At 51.8% G+C, this 17,687-nt stretch overlaps 1 protein-coding gene across 15 annotated transcripts in view; it reads left to right on the top strand.

Moving 5' to 3' along the window:
• Fhad1 (forkhead associated phosphopeptide binding domain 1) overlaps nt 1-17,687 on the top strand; it is a 119,976-nt gene that overhangs the window by 86,646 nt on the left and 15,643 nt on the right. For 10 of the 15 annotated variants that reach the window (XM_087550739.1, XM_087550741.1, XM_087550737.1 and 7 more), the window contains 9 exon segments: nt 1,149-1,374; nt 3,639-3,723; nt 4,108-4,214; nt 6,583-6,742; nt 7,027-7,153; nt 12,891-13,020; nt 13,632-13,759; nt 16,990-17,085; nt 17,461-17,681. In XM_087550739.1, coding sequence (XP_087406865.1) covers nt 1,149-1,374; nt 3,639-3,723; nt 4,108-4,214; nt 6,583-6,742; nt 7,027-7,153; nt 12,891-13,020; nt 13,632-13,759; nt 16,990-17,085; nt 17,461-17,681 — 1,280 coding nt within the window. 15 annotated transcript variants of the gene reach the window in all.

Raw genomic sequence — 17,687 nt, 5'->3', positions numbered from 1 at the left:
AGCGGAGCAACTGTCTCTAAATAAAATAAAATAAATCTGGGACTCTAGTGAGACTGCAAGCCGTCCAGGCTCACCGGGTAGCTGGGAGGCTGATGGGCAGGGGCAGAGGAAGGCAGGGCTGGTGACGTAGGAGGGGCTGGAGGGGTCTGGGGTGGACATGTCCAAAAGGGCTCAGAAAATGGAGGGTGGTCACAGGCCGTGTCTGCTTTTCTGTCCGAGAGCCCTTGTTGGTGATTTCAATTAATAGGAATTGCACTGCCTGCTGTAGTCCAGCACTGGGGAGGCAGAGACCGCAGACCCCTGGGGCTTGCTGACCAGCCATCTTAGCCTACCTGGCAAGTTCCTGCTCAGGAAGAGACTCTGTCTCAATAAAAGAGATGGATGGCACCAAGGAATGACACCCAACACACACACACACACACACACACACACACACACACACACACACACACGCAAGTCAATTTGCTTTTTATCTCATCTAACTCTTTGTCTATTAATTCTTTTAAGATACATTTATTTTTATTTTATGTGTAGGTGATTAGCCTGCATGTATGTCTGTCTGTCCGCTACCCATGTGCCTGGTTCCCATGGAGGCCAGCAGAGGGCACCAGATGCCCCGGAACTGATGTTACCAATGGTTGTGAGTCACCATGTGGGTGCTGGGAATTGAATCCAAGTCTCTGGAAAAGCATCCACTGCTCTTAACTGCCGGGCGGTCTCTCCAGCACACACAACTCCCATTCAATCATTTCCGTCAAATTTCTGGGTCTCGATGCTGTGGGCCTTGCAGGAAAAGAGCAGGCAAGGCTCCTGCTGCATGGAGCTCAGAGATTGAGGGGAGAGAAGGAAAAAAAAAGCCACTTCAGATGTGGATAAATGTCTCAGGGACAAGAAAACAAACAACAGAAATTGTCTGGGACTCTTCCATGAACACATGTGTGGGAAGGTTTTTCCAAGGAGGCAAAACCCGTTAGACGATGGGTCAGCCATGCAGTGGAGTGGGGGTGGGGTGTGGAGGGTGCCAGCAAGACGAGGGCACGCAGAAGCTCTGAGGTAAGATACAGTTCAGCACCTGCATGTGCAAAGGAGGCAGACCACGGCCATCGACTCTGGCTCCCGATGTTCGATCGCCACCAATGTTTCCCCAGATTATGGCGGAGGATCGGCTGAAGCTGCAGCAGCAGTCGATGAAGGCCCTGCAGGATGAGCGGGAATCCCAGAAGCACGGCTTCGAGGAGGAAATCACGGAGTACAAAGAGCAAATCAAACAGCACTCGCAGACCATCGTGAACCTGGAGGAAAGGCTCAGCCAAGTGACTCAGTACTACAGGAAAATAGAAGGAGAGATAGCAACATTGAAAGACAGCGATTCAGGTAGGGCCGGGGCTGTGGGGGGAAACTCCGAATCTAGCTGACCCTGCATGACCCCAGGCTGGGCCCAGTCTAAAAGCCACCCCCCCACACGCCGCCCCCTCATTCTCCCTCAGCCCTTCTAGAAATCCTTGGAGGCCTGACAGAGCCAGAGTTACGACAATGAGTTAGGACATCCTTTGTACCAACCCAGTGAGCCAGTGAGGCTTACGGGCAACCAGAGCTATTAGTGAAGGTTGTCTTTTCCACATCATAAATGACAATCCCGGGCCTTCTCTGTGCCACTGGCCACTGCGACCTCACTTAATTGTTCTCCCAGGCAGCCAGGACCGACCTCCTACAAAATAAGCCCAAACAGACTAAAAACAGCAACCAGAGCTGTGCCGCTCACTCACCTGAAATGACCTGGGTCACTCGTGATGGGCACTGAACTCTGGGTGGAAAACTCTGGAAGCAGAGGCCTCGGGCCCCAGGCCTCTGCATCAGCACTGTGGATGTTTGGCACTGGATAAGCTTCGCTTGGGGGCAGGATGCCTGGTTTAGCTGCATCCCTGACCTTCACTACAGGCCCCGTTCCTCACCCACCTCACCACCAGGTGTCTCCAGACATCACCGAAGTTCCCCCAGAGGGGAGCTAGCCTCCACTGAGAGGCATGGAGGTTAGCTCAGGCTTGCCTCTCTCGCCACAGTCTCCCTTAGGCCTCAGAGATCCATGGTAGACAAGCCAACCCATACCCCTGTAAGTAACCAGGTTAGGGCCCTAACAGTGACTTAGGATGAGGAGGGCACAGAGCAGGCTCTGTCCCCTAACCCAGAGTCCAGGTAAGAGCGAGGATACTCAATGGGACCCAAAGATGACAACATCTTTGTCATTTCCACCCTCGGATGATAATTGTCCGTCATAAAGGAGGCATTAGGGGGCTGGAGAGATGGCTCAGCAGTTAAGAGCACCCGACTGCTCTTCCAGAGGTCATGAGTTCAATTCCCAGCAACCACATGGTGGCTCACAACCATCTGTAAAGAGATCTGATGCCCTCTTCTGGTGTATCTGAAGACAGCTACAGTGTACTTATATATAATAAATGAATAAATCTAAATAAATAAATAAATAAATAAAGGAGGCATTAAAGACGTGTTTGTTGAGTGAATACACGATCCTGCAAGAATTGGAAAGCAGAGGACAGTGGGCTAAGGAGTGGTCAAGGAAGCTGGGGAGCCAGGAAACACAGATTCCCCTAAGGTGTTTGTCTAGAAAGAGAGAAGGGCAAGTAGAGTGAACCATCGACGAGGCTACGCCTCTTGAAGGCTGGGCCACTGCTATCAGGTCCCTCATTCCCACAATGCTTCCTGGTCTGTAAACGTCACCCAGTAGCCGGGAAGAGCCCATAGCCATAGTTGGCCTATTTTCTGCTGTTGACAGTGGACACCCAGTCCTATGAGCGTTCAAGGGGTAGGGGGTGCTGGTGGTGATGGCCTTGCCAGCAGAGTCCTGAGAAAGTCCAAGGCATCACATGTCAAAAGAAAAATGGCTGTGCAAAGTTGGGCCTGTGGCTCGGTTGGGTAGAGTCCTTCCATGCAGGAAGCCCTGGGTTCAATCTCTCACCACATAAATGGGATCTGGTGGTGCATGCCTGGAATCCCAGCACTTGAGGCAGGAGGATTGAAAGTTTAGAAGTTGTCCTCAGCTACACAGTGAGTTTGAGGCCAGCCTGGGCCTCAGTGAGATTAGTTTTTTGGGTTTGTTTGTTTGTTTGTTTGTTTGTTTGTTTTAATGGCAGAAGATAGAAAAGAACAAGACACAAGGGGCATGAACGTGTCTGGTGTCTGTCCATCTTATAAAGCCACTGGCATGCTGGAGCTCCACCCCCATGGTCTCAAATGACCAATCCACTCACTGCTCTAACCACCACGAGATCAAGTCTCCACCTTCTTAAACCTCACAGTGCAGATGAAACACCAGCATACCAGTTCCCACCGTGGGTGTTGACAGGCCTCAAGCAGGACCAGCTGAGACCCTCATAAGACCTCAGTGGACCTCAGCCCCACCCAGCCAAACCCTTGGCTCTTCCTCAAACTTCTATAAGCACAAACTGCATCCAAACTTCACAGAGACATAGCCTCAGCTTATCACACTACACATATAAGGAATCTCAGGGTAGAGAAAGCTCAGGGAGTTGTGAGAGACACGGGTGCGTTCATAGGAGAGGGCAAAGGGAGAGTCCACAGCATTCAGATTGTGATGACATTAACATGTCCTTCTAATGCAGCTCAAAAGGAGGAAGTGCCCCAAGAGTTCACCATAGTACCCTCACTGGACAGCAGTGCCAAAGAAATAGCGTGCGACCACCTGATGTGAGTACCCAGTCTCAGGAGTTAGAGAAGCAGGGACAGGCCACAACCGTGTTTTTCCCGTTGCTTAGCCTTCCCAATCCCTGTCATGTGGCAGGTCCCAAGCAGGACCAGCTGAGACCCTCACTAAACCTCGTGGACCTCAGCCCCCCTCTCCCAACCCAACCCTTGGCTCTTCCTCAAAGTGTACTACACACAAGTACATCAAAATGAGGTTCTCTTTGAGTACGTAAAGGCCGTCTGTTCCCTGCCTGGGCTGGGGTCCCAGGATCCATCCCTGGGTATTTTGAGCCTTTTCCCTGGGTCCTCCTACCCTGTCCCCAGGAGTCCCTAGGGAAGTTGAGCACAGTAGACTCAGGCCTGTTTGGGTTCTTTTCTCTCTTACAGAGATGACTTACTAATGGCTCAGAAGGAAATCCTGTCTCAGCAAGAGATTATCATGAAGCTGAGGACAGACCTCGGGGAAGCCCACACGCGGATGTCAGACCTGAGAGGTTGGTGTGAGTTCCTGGGTTACTTGACAGTCCGACCAGGCAGGAAGTGAAGGCCAAGAGTCAGCACCTTGGACACAAAGTCTCTCCTAGACCTGCTTTCATGTGTGCTTGCAGCCTGTCACCCAGGGGGGAATCACACAGACTTAGTGGACCTTAAATGTTCATGACATCTACTTCAGAGCATCTCCACCCTAGAAGAGCCATAGCGGGGCTCCCCCTTTGGGCTGGGCCCCTTGCAGGAGCCTGGGTGAAGTTTGAAGGGGCCTCACAAGCTTCTTCTTCCTCATGCAAAAAGACCACACGCCTTCTTGGATAATGGGCACCCAGAATAGGGGTGAGGAAGCCCAGTGTCACACACCCTCCTCTTCCAACAGCGCTTTCCTTTCCCCCTCCTGTACCACCACTCAGCCAGGCTCAGGCTCTCTTCCCTTCTGTCTCCCTCTTCTTGTGTTTCCCCATCCTTCCTCTCACTTCTTTTGGCCTCTTACTCTTTCCTGTCCCCAGCCTCTGGCAGGACAAAAAGTCCAGACTTAGGAGGTAACAAAGCTAGATTCCAAAAGTGGAAGGGGGGCTGGAGAAGGGAGAGAAGGAGGGAAGGAAGAGAGAGGGAGGGAGGGAGGGATAGGAGGGAGGGAAAGAGGGGTGGGGAGAGGAAGGGGACAGAAGAGAAGGAGGGGAGAAGAGAAGAAAGAAAGGGAGGGAAAGAAGGAAGGAAAGGAGGGAGGGAGAAAAGGAAAGGAGGAAAGAAAGGGGGAAAGAAGGACAGGGTGGGGGTGGGGGGAGGGAAGAAGAGAGGGAGGAAAGGAAGAAAGGGAGGGAAGGAAGAAGAGAAGAAAGGGAAGGAGGGAGGGGGAAAGTAAGGAAAGGAGGGAGGGAGGGAAGAAAGAAAAGGAGGGAAGGAAGAAAGGGAGGGAGGGAGAGAGAAAGAAGAGGAGGGAGGGAGGGAGAGAAGAGAGGGAGGCAACCCAGGAAAAAAGGGAAGGAAAGAAGGAAGTGGGGAGGGAGACTGTCTCACCCTTCTCCAGCCTCTGACACCCCCAAACCCTCAGGACTGTTTGCTCCCTGAGGCTGCCCCCATGGATTTCCAGAAGGAAGGAGAGTGGTAAAAAAAAAAATGGTATCCACAGGGAGTCAAAACCGAGTCCAGAACCAGATCGCTTGACATTAGACAAGACAAGACCTCTCTGAGCCTCAGTGTCTGCATCAGTGAAGTGGGGCTGCAGACAGTAGCTCCCCTGTAGCCTGCAACTGAAGTTTGAAGGTGGTGCAAGGGTCTTAGCGTGGGTCCTCCCAACAGTGGACTCTGAAACCCGAACTCCACTCCAGCCAGTCTGTTCACGTCACAGCCCCGGGAAATGCCTTCAGGCGATGAAGTAGGGCCTGAGCCATAGAGAGGACAATGAAACACAGGGAGCAGGCTTCTGAGAGAGTGGACAGCTGTCTGTGCAAGCTGAGGGGGGAGCGCTGTTGTACCTGTCAGGCATGTAGCCCAGAAGACCCCCGGGGCCTCAGAACAGCCCCAGGTAGGAAGATAGAGAAGCAGCAGGATGTGGGGCTCAGTCTATAGAGCTTGTTGAGCCTGCTCAAGGCCCTGGGTTCAGGCCCAACACTGAATGAAAGTAAACCTGAGGTCTGTCACACACCTGCAGTCCCAGCACTGAGAAGGTGGAGACAGGACGATCAGGAGTCTAAAGTCATCTCTGGCGCTCTCTCTCTCTCTCTCTCTCTCTCTCTCTCTCTCTCTCTCTCTCTGTATATATGTATATGTGTATGTATATATATGTATATGTATATATATGTATATATATAGATAGATATAGATATAGATATGTGAAGAGTTGGAGACCAGCCTAGGATGTATGAGACCCTATCTGAAAACAAAAGTATAAACAAAAACTCAGAAGCTGGTAGCAAAACATTGGCCGGTGTGTTGTAAAAGACAGGAGGGCGTGGGTAGGCGGTGGGGGACGTGGTTAGGGGTGGGGGATGTGGGTGGGGGAACATGAGTAAGGTGGTGGGAGACATGGGTAGATGATGGAGGATGTGAGTAGGCAGTGGGGGACATGGGTAGTGGTGGTGGACGTGGGTAGGCTATGGGGGATGTGGGTAGGCAGTTGGGGACGTGAGTAGGTGGTGGGGGACACAGGCAGAGAGTGGGGCCTTGATGGCGTCCACCGGTTTAATACTGTCACAAGGCAGAAGCAAGGGACTTATTGGTGCCACCCACTGTCATGTGCAGAGGCTCTGGCAGTGCTCCCGGGGAGCACTAGAGCCCCCTGAGAACCCTGGGGCAGACCTGCCTCGTGGATCCCAGAGGGCAGAGATCTGAGGTGGGGAAAACTACTCACTAACTTCCTGTCGCGCCCAGGGGAGCTGAGCGAGAAGCAGAAGACAGAGCTGGAGCGGCAGGTGGCCCTGGTGCGGCAGCAGAACAGTGAGCTGAGCATTCTCAAGGCAAAGGTGGTGCAGACGACCGGCCTGGTGGAGAAGAAGGACCGGGAACTGAAGGTCCTCAGGGAGGCGCTCAGGTGTGGGAAGGGGTCCGTGTGACACGACCACCCCAAGGCATCCGCACAGAGAGGGCTCAGTAAATGTTGGCTGAAGCAGACTGATGATAGTGTGTCATTGCCTCCTAGATTCATTAATTAAGACAGAGCCACGATTGGCTCTGGACTGCGCATTCCCCCCAGGTGACAGGCTCAGCTTAGCCACAGGAAAGAACTCAGTGCCCCCCCAGGAGTGTTTACAGAGGGATGCACAGGTCCCTGAACCCTGAGCTGTCTGACACCCATGATGCCCCTCTCTGCCCCAGGGCTTCCCAAGAGAAACCCAGACCCTACCTGAGCACGGAGCAGAAGCCTAGGAACCTGAGCCAGAAGTGTGACATCTCATTGCAGATAGAGCCAGCCCACCCAGATTCATTCTCCAGCTTCCAAGAGGTCAGTGTCTGTGAGTGGGGCTCCAGGCAGCCCCAACAGCCCAAGGGCTAAGGGCTTTCTTCCTAAGAGTATCGCTGGTCCACGGTAAAGGACAAAGTAAAAAGAGCCCTGTCCCCATGATCAGTCTCCAGAGTCAAGCCATCAACAATGCTCCCAGGTCTTCCTGCCATCATCATGGCCACTGCCCCCCAGGGAGGTCACTGTGCACCAGCTCCCCGCTCTGAGAAAGACAGACCCACCTCAAAGAATTGTCGGGAGACATATTTTATGTATACACACTCACAAACTCACAGCCTGCACATACCTCCGTCTGGTGCGTAATCGTTTGTAACTCTACGATTTGTTTACCTCTGTCTCTGTGTGTGTGCACGCACATGCACACGTGCACTCGTGGGTATGCATGTGTGCTCGTGTGTGATATGCGTGTGTGGAGGCCATCAGATATGTCTCTGTCTCATCGCCCTTGAGATAGAATCCCTCCCTGAACGTAGAGACCTCCCTCCCCACAAGCTCTAGGGTGCGTTTTTTAAATAGGTGCTGGGAATCTGAATTCCCTAATGCTCACACACACGCTCGACGAGCAAGTGCTCTAACCACTGAGCCATCACCCCAGCCCACCAACTCTATTCAATGGCACCTTTTGCAACTAAGTCTGTAAAAGTCCACTTTGTATATAAGTGGCTGCTTAGAATTCCATTCTGTGTCCTCCTTATCCAGCCGGTGGATATTCCAGCTGTGTAGAAGTTAAGCTTGGTTCTTCCTCCCAGCCCCATGATCCCAGAAATAAAGCTCAGACTCAAAATATATTTGCAGGGGTTGGGGATTTAGCTCAGCGGTAGAGCGCTTGCCTAGCAAGCGCAAGGCCCTGGGTTCGGTCCCCAGCTCCGAAAAAAAGAAAAAAATATATATATTTGCAAATACATTGGCCATATCTCGAGCCTCTTCTCTGACTAGATCACAACTGAAATAACCCAGTTATCTTAACCTACATTCTGCCACACGACTGGTTACCTGTGCTCAGGCTCCAGGGGTCCCTCTCCTCACATCTTCCTGGATGGATGTTCCTGTGCCTCTCTGTTTCCCAGAATCCTCTCTGCCTCCTGGGCATCCCGCCTTCTATTTCCTGCCTAAGCGAAAGGCCACAGACTCTTTAATGGACAGGCGACGCATCCATATAATACACAAGATATCCTCTCCACACAGCCGTGTCTCCCTTGACCTGATGCTGTAATCAGCATGGCCGCCATGGAGAACTCACCTTTGGCTATGAAATTGCTAGGGCCAAGGGGCTTCTTAAGCTGCGGGGAACAGACAAATGACTTTCCCAGAGAGGTTAATTGACATGCAGTTAATGTGACACCCCCCCCCCCCCGCATCTCCCCCACACCATGGCGGTCACTTGATAAGGTGACCCCTCGTGACTGCCCGGAAGTCCCAAATGCTCATCCAACGGGAAGCATGCCTGAGTGGTCCGTCAGGTGGTCCCCAAAGCTGATGCCCACACTCTGCGCCATGCCTGGTGCCGTGGTCTTAGCCATCATTCCTAGGAGGCCTACTGCAGGATGCAGTAATTCCTTGAGGTCTCAGTTTCCTAGAGTTCAGAACATCCGTTCCTCTCACTTTGGGAAACCAGATGCTTTGGGGAGGCATCTGCAGAAGAAACAAAGCCAAAAATGTCAACAAAGACACTGTCCCTGCCAGAGGAATGAGCCAGGGCTTCTGGCAGCCAAGATGAAAGGGCTCGAGGTCCAGCCAGCCATCCCTGGCACCGAGTGCTGTCCAGAGCACTTAAATAGAAGTGTTCCCTGTTGCTCAGGGCAACCAGGAGGAGGAGTGCAATGACCCAGGTGACTGGAAGCTCAGCTGGGGTAGGAAATGTCAATCACTCCTGTTGGAATCCTAAGCCCCAAAAGCAGGACCTGACTCACAGCTACTATTGAGCACTTGCTGTATACCAGGCCTCGTGCTAGAGACAGGGAAAGGCATAAAGGGATCCAAACACCCTGCCTGTGTTTGATGGAGAGACTCGGTTGAATGGTTACTTTTAGTTTCTATCTCACAGTTGAAGCCGATGGGGGATGGGAATGTAAGATAAAAGGCACTTGGAACAGTGGTCCTCATCCAGGCTACTTCCTGTTTCCAAAGCCAGAGAGGGTCAGAGGGCTCCAGAGTTGTATGAGAAAGAATTCGCATCCTCACTCAGTAAGAGAGTTTCCCAGAGGGGCATGAGGAAGAATCACGTGGCACTTCCTCTCCCAGTGCATGAAAGACTCAAGAGAGCCCTGCCTGGCTGCCGAGCCTGGTCTTCTGCCCCAGATCAGCACCTCCTGTCTGCTTCTGTCCAGACAGAGGGAACATTCAGGTGGCTCCTTCCAGGACAAACAGATGTCCTCCAGCAGCCGAGGTACAGAACCAAGCCCTGAGGCGGACCAGAGGAGTTGGGTCCACTCACTCACCTGACAGCCCTGAGCTGGGGACAGCCTCCTCGCTCCTTCCACATTTTGCACATCTTGAGCACCATCCTGAGAGGACCAGTCTCCACAGGAAGCGTGCCTGGCCCTCATGGAGCCTCTGTGCACGAAAGGAAGAGACAGAAAGAAAACAGTATAGACTAAAAGTATGTCCTAGGGAGGAGGTGGGGTCAAGTGGTTTGTGGAGCTGCTACGGTAGGGCTTAACACTGTCCTCGCTTGCTTTCCATCGGTGTGATCAACCCTCTGACCAAAGACAGCTTGGGGAGGAAAGGGTTCACCTCACCTTACAGCTCACAGTGCATCACTGAAGGAAGTCAGGGCTGGAGCTCAAGGCCGGAACCTATAGGCTAGGACCGACATAGAGGTCACGGAAGAATGCTGCTTACTGGCTTGCTTTTCCTGGCTTGCTCGCCCTGCTTTCTGATATACCCCAAGACCACCTGTTCCAGGCTATCCCTGTCCACAGTGGGCTGAGCCCTCCCATATCAACCATTAATCCACAGAAAAAAAGAGCCTCACAGACCAATCTGATGGAGGCATCTTTTCAATCAGTTGAGGTTCGTTCTTCCTAGATTAACCATTGCTTGCGTCCAGAGACAAGACACTGACCAGAATAGTGGTTAAGAACGACACGGTAGAGAAAGGGTTCTCTCAGAACTGTTGGTCAGGACCTCCACAGGGGGAGATTGGGAGCAGAGTCATAAAGGTATGAGTGATAGAAATGTCAAAGGGAGGGTCTCAGCCAGTGTTGCTGAGCCCTCTTGAAGGAGATTGTAGGCCTCGAACCCCGGGAGAGCCAGTGTGACTAGCACAGGGCCTAAGGACTTATCACCCTATCAGCCAAAGAATCACCAACGTCAGCAAAGGAAGACCCAGTGATTCTCTTTCCCTGGCTTCCGCTCTGTCTGTGGTTGGATTTCTGTCACCGAAGCTGGGGTATCTAACACAAAATTGTTCACCGTCCGTCTGCCGTGCAAAGTTCAGCTCTTCGGGAGGACTTAGCTTGGGGCCCTTGACGGAGGCACCAGGAATAGCATCTTAGCATAGGGGAAGAGAAGGCGGGGCCAATGAATTTGGATGAGAATATGGGTAAGTAGTGATGGGTTGATAGACACAGGACTGGACGTGCAGCTCAGTGGGTAGGGCTTGTTGAGCTCCCAAAGCTATTACTACACTGTAATTACCACACAGACCAGGCATGGCAGCACTCACTGGAAATCCCAGCACTCAGGAGTTGGAGACAGGAGGACCAGGAGTTCAAGGTCATCTTTGGCTACATAGAAAGTCAGACGGCAACCGGGGCTCTGTGAGAGCCTGTCTCAAAGAAAAATTAAAAAGGGGGGAAACGTTTAAAAAGAAAAGAAAGACCAAGATGCCTAGCTATATAAAACTTTAATAATTTCTGTTCACCTCATGCTGTGTGTGTTGTCTCCGATGTCTATATCTGCAACCTAAAATGAACCAAAAGTTGCTATTTTAAAAGTAGTTATAAACGAGACAGATCGTTGGTGCCTTCATTCTTGCCAGGTTGGCTGAGGCCTCCCCCTAGCAACCGTCTGACAACTGAAAACCCATCCCTACTCACAGCACACCCCCCATTAATTATCTGCTAAACACCTGTGACTGCCCACTGTGTCTCTCCCTATTTACCTTCCCCACTGTCTGTCTCCTCGTGCCCGGATACACAATCCAGGACAGCAAGAATTTGCCAGTGTCACTCCCTGACAGATTCCCCAGAGCCTACAGCAAGTTGGCACTCCGGGGTGTGGAATGAGGGAATGAATGAATGAGTGACTGACTCACCAGAGAACTGAGACAAGATCTCAAGTAACCCAGGCTGGCCTCGAACTCACTATGTAGCCAGAAAAGGCCTTGAGCTTCTGATCCACTTGCACCCAAGCACTGGAACCACAGGTGTGTGTCACATCGGTTTATCCAGTGCTGGGAATGGAGCCCAGGGTTTCGTGCATGCCAGGCAAACCCTCTGCATTACTGGGATGTGACTCCTCCTTTTTTCTTTAAGGAAAAAATAATCCTAAATTCCTCTGAATTTGTCTTAAAATGGAGCAGACCCCCACTCTAGTCCCTGACAGTCCCATGGGGTCCGCGTGTGGCCGGCAGCCATCTTACCACATACGGCAGGTATGGAATTATTGTCACAGAATGTTCTGTTGGACCTGCCACTCTAGAGATCCTAGAGTCTCAGAGGACTCTCTCTCTCTCCAGACTGACCAAGTACCAGGGTGTCCGCTATCCCCAAAACCATCCTCGTGGCCAGCGTGAAAAGGGCCTCCTGAGGTCTCACCTTAAATGTCCTTCTGGGGCTGAGAATACAGCTGAGCAACAAAGGAGGATCTTAGTTATGCACAAGACATGGGTTCCACCCTCAGCACCACAGAAAGGGGAGGAGAAAGAGAAGTAAAAATGCTCCCCCAGAAGTGGGGGTGCTAGGGAGACAGCTCAGCAGTTAAGGTCACCTGTGGCTCTCGCACAAGACTGGACTTCTGTTCCCAGCAGCCACAGTTCACAGCCACCTTTAACTCCACCTCCATGAAATCTGATGCCCTCCTCTGGCGCCCTCACACACACACACACACACACACACACACACACACACACACACACACACACACACACTCATTAAAAAGTAATAAAAGAATCCTTTTCTAAAAGTTACTCTTCAGGAAAAGGGGAGATTGCTAACAAATGGAAAATCCAAAACTGGGCGTGGAGACACACGCCTTTAATCCCAGCACTCAGGAGGCAGAGGCAGGGGATCTCTTGAGTTTGAGACCAACAGCCTGGTCTACACAGTGAGTTCCAGGACAGCCAGGGCTATAGTGAGAGACCCTGTCTAAAGAGCAGGCAGGAAACGGAGACCCAGGCACGAAGGTCTTTAGAAGAAGACTGCAGAGAAGGAAAACCAGGGATATTTTATTTATAGTAGGAAGTAGAGCTGCAAATCCTCCTACGTAGGACTTAATGTCTATGATGACCTATGTAGGACATGATGTCTATGATGACCTACGTAGGACTTGATGTCTATGATGACCTACGTAGGACTTGATGTCTGTGATGACCTACGTAGGACTCGATGTCTATGACGAAACATGTGAACGCCTCCTCTGCCGAAGCTCTTAGGATAGTTTCCACAAGCACTGAGTGACAGGGTTTCTGCCAAACACAAGTTGTTTAAGTCACTGGGAACCTGAGGGAAATACCTGGCCCCTTATGGAGCTGCTGTGTCTGCTACCCTGTCCCCAGGAGCAGTTCTTCAGTGACCTGGGGGCCAAGTGCAAAGGGTCTCGACACGAGGAAGTCATCCAACGGCAGAAGAAGGCCCTGTCTGAACTCCGAACGCGAATCAAAGAACTGGAGAAGGCCAACTCCTCCAGTAAGTTCTCTGGTCCCAGCTTGGGGGCCCTAGAACCTGGTGTGCACCTTGGGGATGGGCTGGTTGGCCAAGATGTCCCCACCATTTAATAATCAGGACATTAAAACACTAACAGTGACGGGCCAGGTCCGGCCTCAGGGTCAAGTGCACATCTTGGCATTACATAAACAGGACATGAAGACTCGCTACTGTCTTTTTTTATTTCCCTGTCACCTGGTGGGGACTTTGTCATGGTCTAACTACACCAAGGGTGAGCACTAGGGGGTCCTCTTAGAGCACCCCATTCAAAAGGGCTGGGACTGGCTCAGAATGGGCAGCTGATGGCTGAGAAAGGCACTGGGCGCTAGGGTGTCCTGGTACAAGTGCCATTGTCACCTCTGTGGTTGGAAGCCCTGCAGTGACATTCACTATGCAGGCCTCTGCAATGGTGGCCAAAGCCTCACACTCAATATGCAGCCTTGAGGAAGTCGCTTAACCTCTCTGGGCCTCGGTTTCCTCACCAGTATCTCCGTGAGGTTGTGAGGATTAGAACGGTCTGGTGTCCTGTAAACCGCAGCTACAGCGATGGCGTAAAATGATGTCTACCTGAGTCTACATTATTTCTTTTATAGATCATAAGGACCATGTGAATGAGTCGTTCCTAGAGCTCAAGACCCTCCGAATGGAAAAAAACGTACAGAAAATATTATTAGATGCAAAGCCCGACCTGACAACTTTCTCAAGAGTAGAGATCCGACCGGTAACCAAAAATCACTTCTCTCTGTTGTGACCAACATGAGAGGGTGGGCATTAGGGCTGGCGTGATCTGAGCCTCGAGACAGTGTGCCAGGGGTTCAAGGCCAGGCCTCCCTGATGAGCAGGGGTCTGTCTACACGCACCACCCAGGGAGTCAGTGGATACTGGCACAGATAGTGGCCTTCCACCTGTACAGTACAGTATGTCATTACTTTGAGTCTGGACCAGGTTGGTCACTGAAGCTCAAAGGGCCCCTCCTTCTCCTATGACACATTGCATTCTACAGAAAATGAGGTTACGCCAGGAGTTTGCCAAAGTCTGCCATTCCCCGTAAACTGAAAGACTCGAACACACATAAGTATAAGGGAGCTGTGGTGACGGGGCCAGAGGCGAGCCCCGTGAGGGAGCCCAGCCTGAAAGGACAGCCAACTGTGGTGACACACACCTGTAGTCCCAGCACTGAGGGGCAGAGTCTGGTGGGTCAGGAGTGTAGGTCAGACATGACCACATGGCAATTTTTAGGCCTACAGGGGCTACCTAAGGCCCTCAACAACAATAACAAAAGCCACGATAACTTTACAAATGCTTCCCCCAGTGCCTGGCTCAGAATTCAGGCTGAAGCACAGGTCATTGTGGTTGCTAAGTAATGCTATCCCAGGGAAAGTGGGACTTCATGCCAAGATTCTCAGTAGTGAGAACTGAATGGTGACATTGAAGGTGACCTAGTAACCTAATGGATGTGAGACTGAGTGTTTGATAGGCTGAGGTCAGTGTCAATCACAGGGCCCACTGGCTACCACCTAGCTAACACAACTGGGGATAAAGCCCACGGAAGCTTCTAGAACGAACAACAAAGTTATCCTATCTGAACCAATGTCCCTCTCAAATAATCTTTCCGGACATTCACTGCCCTTGGAGAGAAAGGTCTTTGAAAGAAGCTGGTTTTCTTACTAAAACCGTACACTTGTTCTCCAGGGTCGGGTGTGGCGGGACCATCTCCAGATGGGAGATCAGCTAGATCTCATGGCCTGGCTCTGCTTCCCAGACTGGTCTTCCCTTTGTGGGATGACCCCACCCCCACCCCACCCCCCATTGCTGCCACACAGCAGGGAACCTCCCATCTCTCCATCCTCCAAAGTTGGAAGCAAGCAAAATTGTAAGAGGAGTCAGGAGGAAGGAAAGCCCACTCGGATTGAGTGCTTCCTGGGCACTGAGCTGAGCCTGTCACCTGCTTAGCAAATCCTCGCAGCAGCTGACCTGTAGATTTCCAATGTCCCTGTTTGACAGATTAAAAATGAGGGCTTCAGAAGCTATGCACCTCATCCAAGGTCACAGAGATAAAGGAGGGAGCCCGTACTCCGTCCCTGGCTGTCTTCCTCTGCACCCTGACAGAATGAAAAGGGGGATCCTGGAGATGGGCGCAGAAGACTCTGTCCAACTTACTGTTATCTCCAAAGATCCTCTTGTCAGGGCCAGGGGAATGGCTCAGTGGGTAAGAGCACTTGCTCTTCAGACACGAGGACATGAGTTCAAATCTCCAATACCCATGGAAAGAGCAGAGTGTGGCCACACACCCACCTCTAAGCCCAGCACTAGGAGAGAGGGAGACAGGAGCATCACCAGGGTTTGCTGGTTGCCAGCCCAGCCCCAGGTTCTGTGAGAGATCCTGTCTCAAGGGAGCGAGGCAAAGTGGGACAGGACAGGGCTCCTGACCTCCTCTGGCCACAACATGGGTTACACACACCTGCACACATGTACCTCATCCATGTGCACACGCATGTATACACACGCAACACATACATGTGCAACACACACACACACACACACACACACCTTTTCTTCTTGTCTCAATGTATAACTGTGCCCACACTTACCAACTGGTTACTGCAAGCCTTTCTGGTTTTATGGTCAGGGTTTTTAGTTTCGCTGTAGTGTTCAGGGGGTCACAGGACAGCGCCTGTCGATGCTGAGAGCCAAGAAGGCCACGATGTACATACTGAGGACCAAAGGCCACCTGGGTCCTGACGAGGTGTATGATAGTCACCCGTGGCTCCATGTTCTCTGCTTGGCCTGATTGCTGTTCTGGGCTTCCAGTCAGAGCTTCCAACTGGCTGAGGCAGGGCATAGCAAATGCACAGCTGGAAGGCCGGGCCTGTATCATCTCAGGAAACGTTCCAAGGGAGCCTCCCCCACCCAGAGAACATTTGGGCACATCTCCTGAAGGACTCCATTTCTACCATGGGAACATGAGGTTCTTCTAACAGAAGGAAAACATACTGTTCCTGCATCGCATTCGTTCATTCATTCATTCATTCATTCATTCTTCAGGCACATCTTGGGCCACCATGTGACCAGTGCCTAGCTTGGCACTGGAGTGCAGCATACAGGCAGCAACATGGTCCCCATCTCTATGGAGCCTGAAACTTGGCCCAGGGCTTCTCAACATCAACACATTGATATTTGGAGTTAGAGGCTGGGATACCTCAATTGGTAAAGAATTACTACGTAAACACGATGGCTTCCGACTGATCCCAGAATTCACATTAAAAAAAAAAAAAAGGCAAGCATGACATTAAAGCACACACATCTTTAATCCCAGCAGATGGTTCTCTGTGATTTCTAGGCCAACCTGGTCTACATAGTGAGTCCAGACCAGCCAGAGGTACACAGTGAAACCCTGTCTCAAAAGAAAGAAAAAGCGCTGATCGCTGTAGTGTGCCTTGTAAGCCCAGTGCTGGGGAAGTAAAGGCAGAAGGGTTTCTGGGGATCGGCAAGTCAGCAGGCCTCTCAAGACCTGGTGAGAGACACTGTCTAAAGAATAAGAAAGACAGCTCCTAGGGAATGGCACGTAAGATTGGCCTTTGACCTCCCTCTCCACACACACAAGATATTTGGGGTCTGGTGGCTCCCAGCCGGTTTGACTGGGGTACTGTCTTGTTCAGTGGCACCCTCAGCATCCTCCCATTAGACGAGCCAGTATATATCACTAAGCAACCTGGGGGCTGAGGGAGGGGCAAACCCAGCCCAGGCGGGAGACCCTGTTCTAGAAGGAAGACATCAGAAGAGGAGCTGGCAAACGAAACCGACGGCTGAAGAGTTCAGACTAGACGGTCAGGAATAGAGACGAGAAACCCACGGAACACGTAGTCCATGGTCACACGGGGGTCCCAGCTTCCCGTGGCTAATGCAGACGACAGAGCACCAAGAGCGCTGTCCATCTCTCCTTTATTTCAGCCTTTGAATGGCCCTTTCAGCTCGGGCTCCCCCTTTGCCATGGAGAAGTCCATGAAGACGGATGCAGCGGAAGCCTTAGAGCTCAGCGAGAAGCTGGTGTGTGGACGCGGCGCCCCCCCCCTTTCTGCCCAGCACTGACTGTTAGCCACAGGATCATTTACTGCCAGGCTGAGCCATATTGACTCGTTCCAATAACTTGGCAAGACCCGGCTGCCACTCAGCATGGGTTGGGAACCAGCACACAGCCCAGTTCCCGGGAAGCCCCACCATTAGAACGAGTATTAATTTCTGTTGTCACTTCCCATCCATTCTGGAAAAGACGTGGCTGTCGGGTAGGGGAGGATGAAAGGCCCAACTGCAGTCACACACATTTGCTTCCCTCGGGCTGCAAAGCATGAGCTAGATTCAGACACCAGCATCGCCACGTGCACCCCCTGACGCAGCTCTCACCAGCCACCCATCTCCTTGCAGTACACGGACATGATCAAGACGCTCGGCAGCCTGATGAACATCAAGGACATGTCCAGCCACATGTCCCTGAAGCACCTCTCCCCGAAAGAGCGGGAGAGGGTCAACCACCTCCGACAGAAGGACCTGGACCTAGTGTTTGATAAGATCACTCAGCTCAAGACCCGGCTTCAGAGGAAAGAGGAGCTCGTGAGGGGATATGAGTGGGAACTGGAGCAGCTCAGGTACCC

The sequence above is a fragment of the Rattus norvegicus genome, chromosome 5 (assembly GCF_021556685.1).
Source record: "Rattus norvegicus strain SHRSP/BbbUtx chromosome 5, alternate assembly SHRSP_T2T, whole genome shotgun sequence".
Taxonomy (NCBI): domain Eukaryota; kingdom Metazoa; phylum Chordata; class Mammalia; order Rodentia; family Muridae; genus Rattus; species Rattus norvegicus.
Note: the sequence above shows the minus strand (reverse complement) of the source record. Positions and strands in the feature narration are given on the sequence as shown.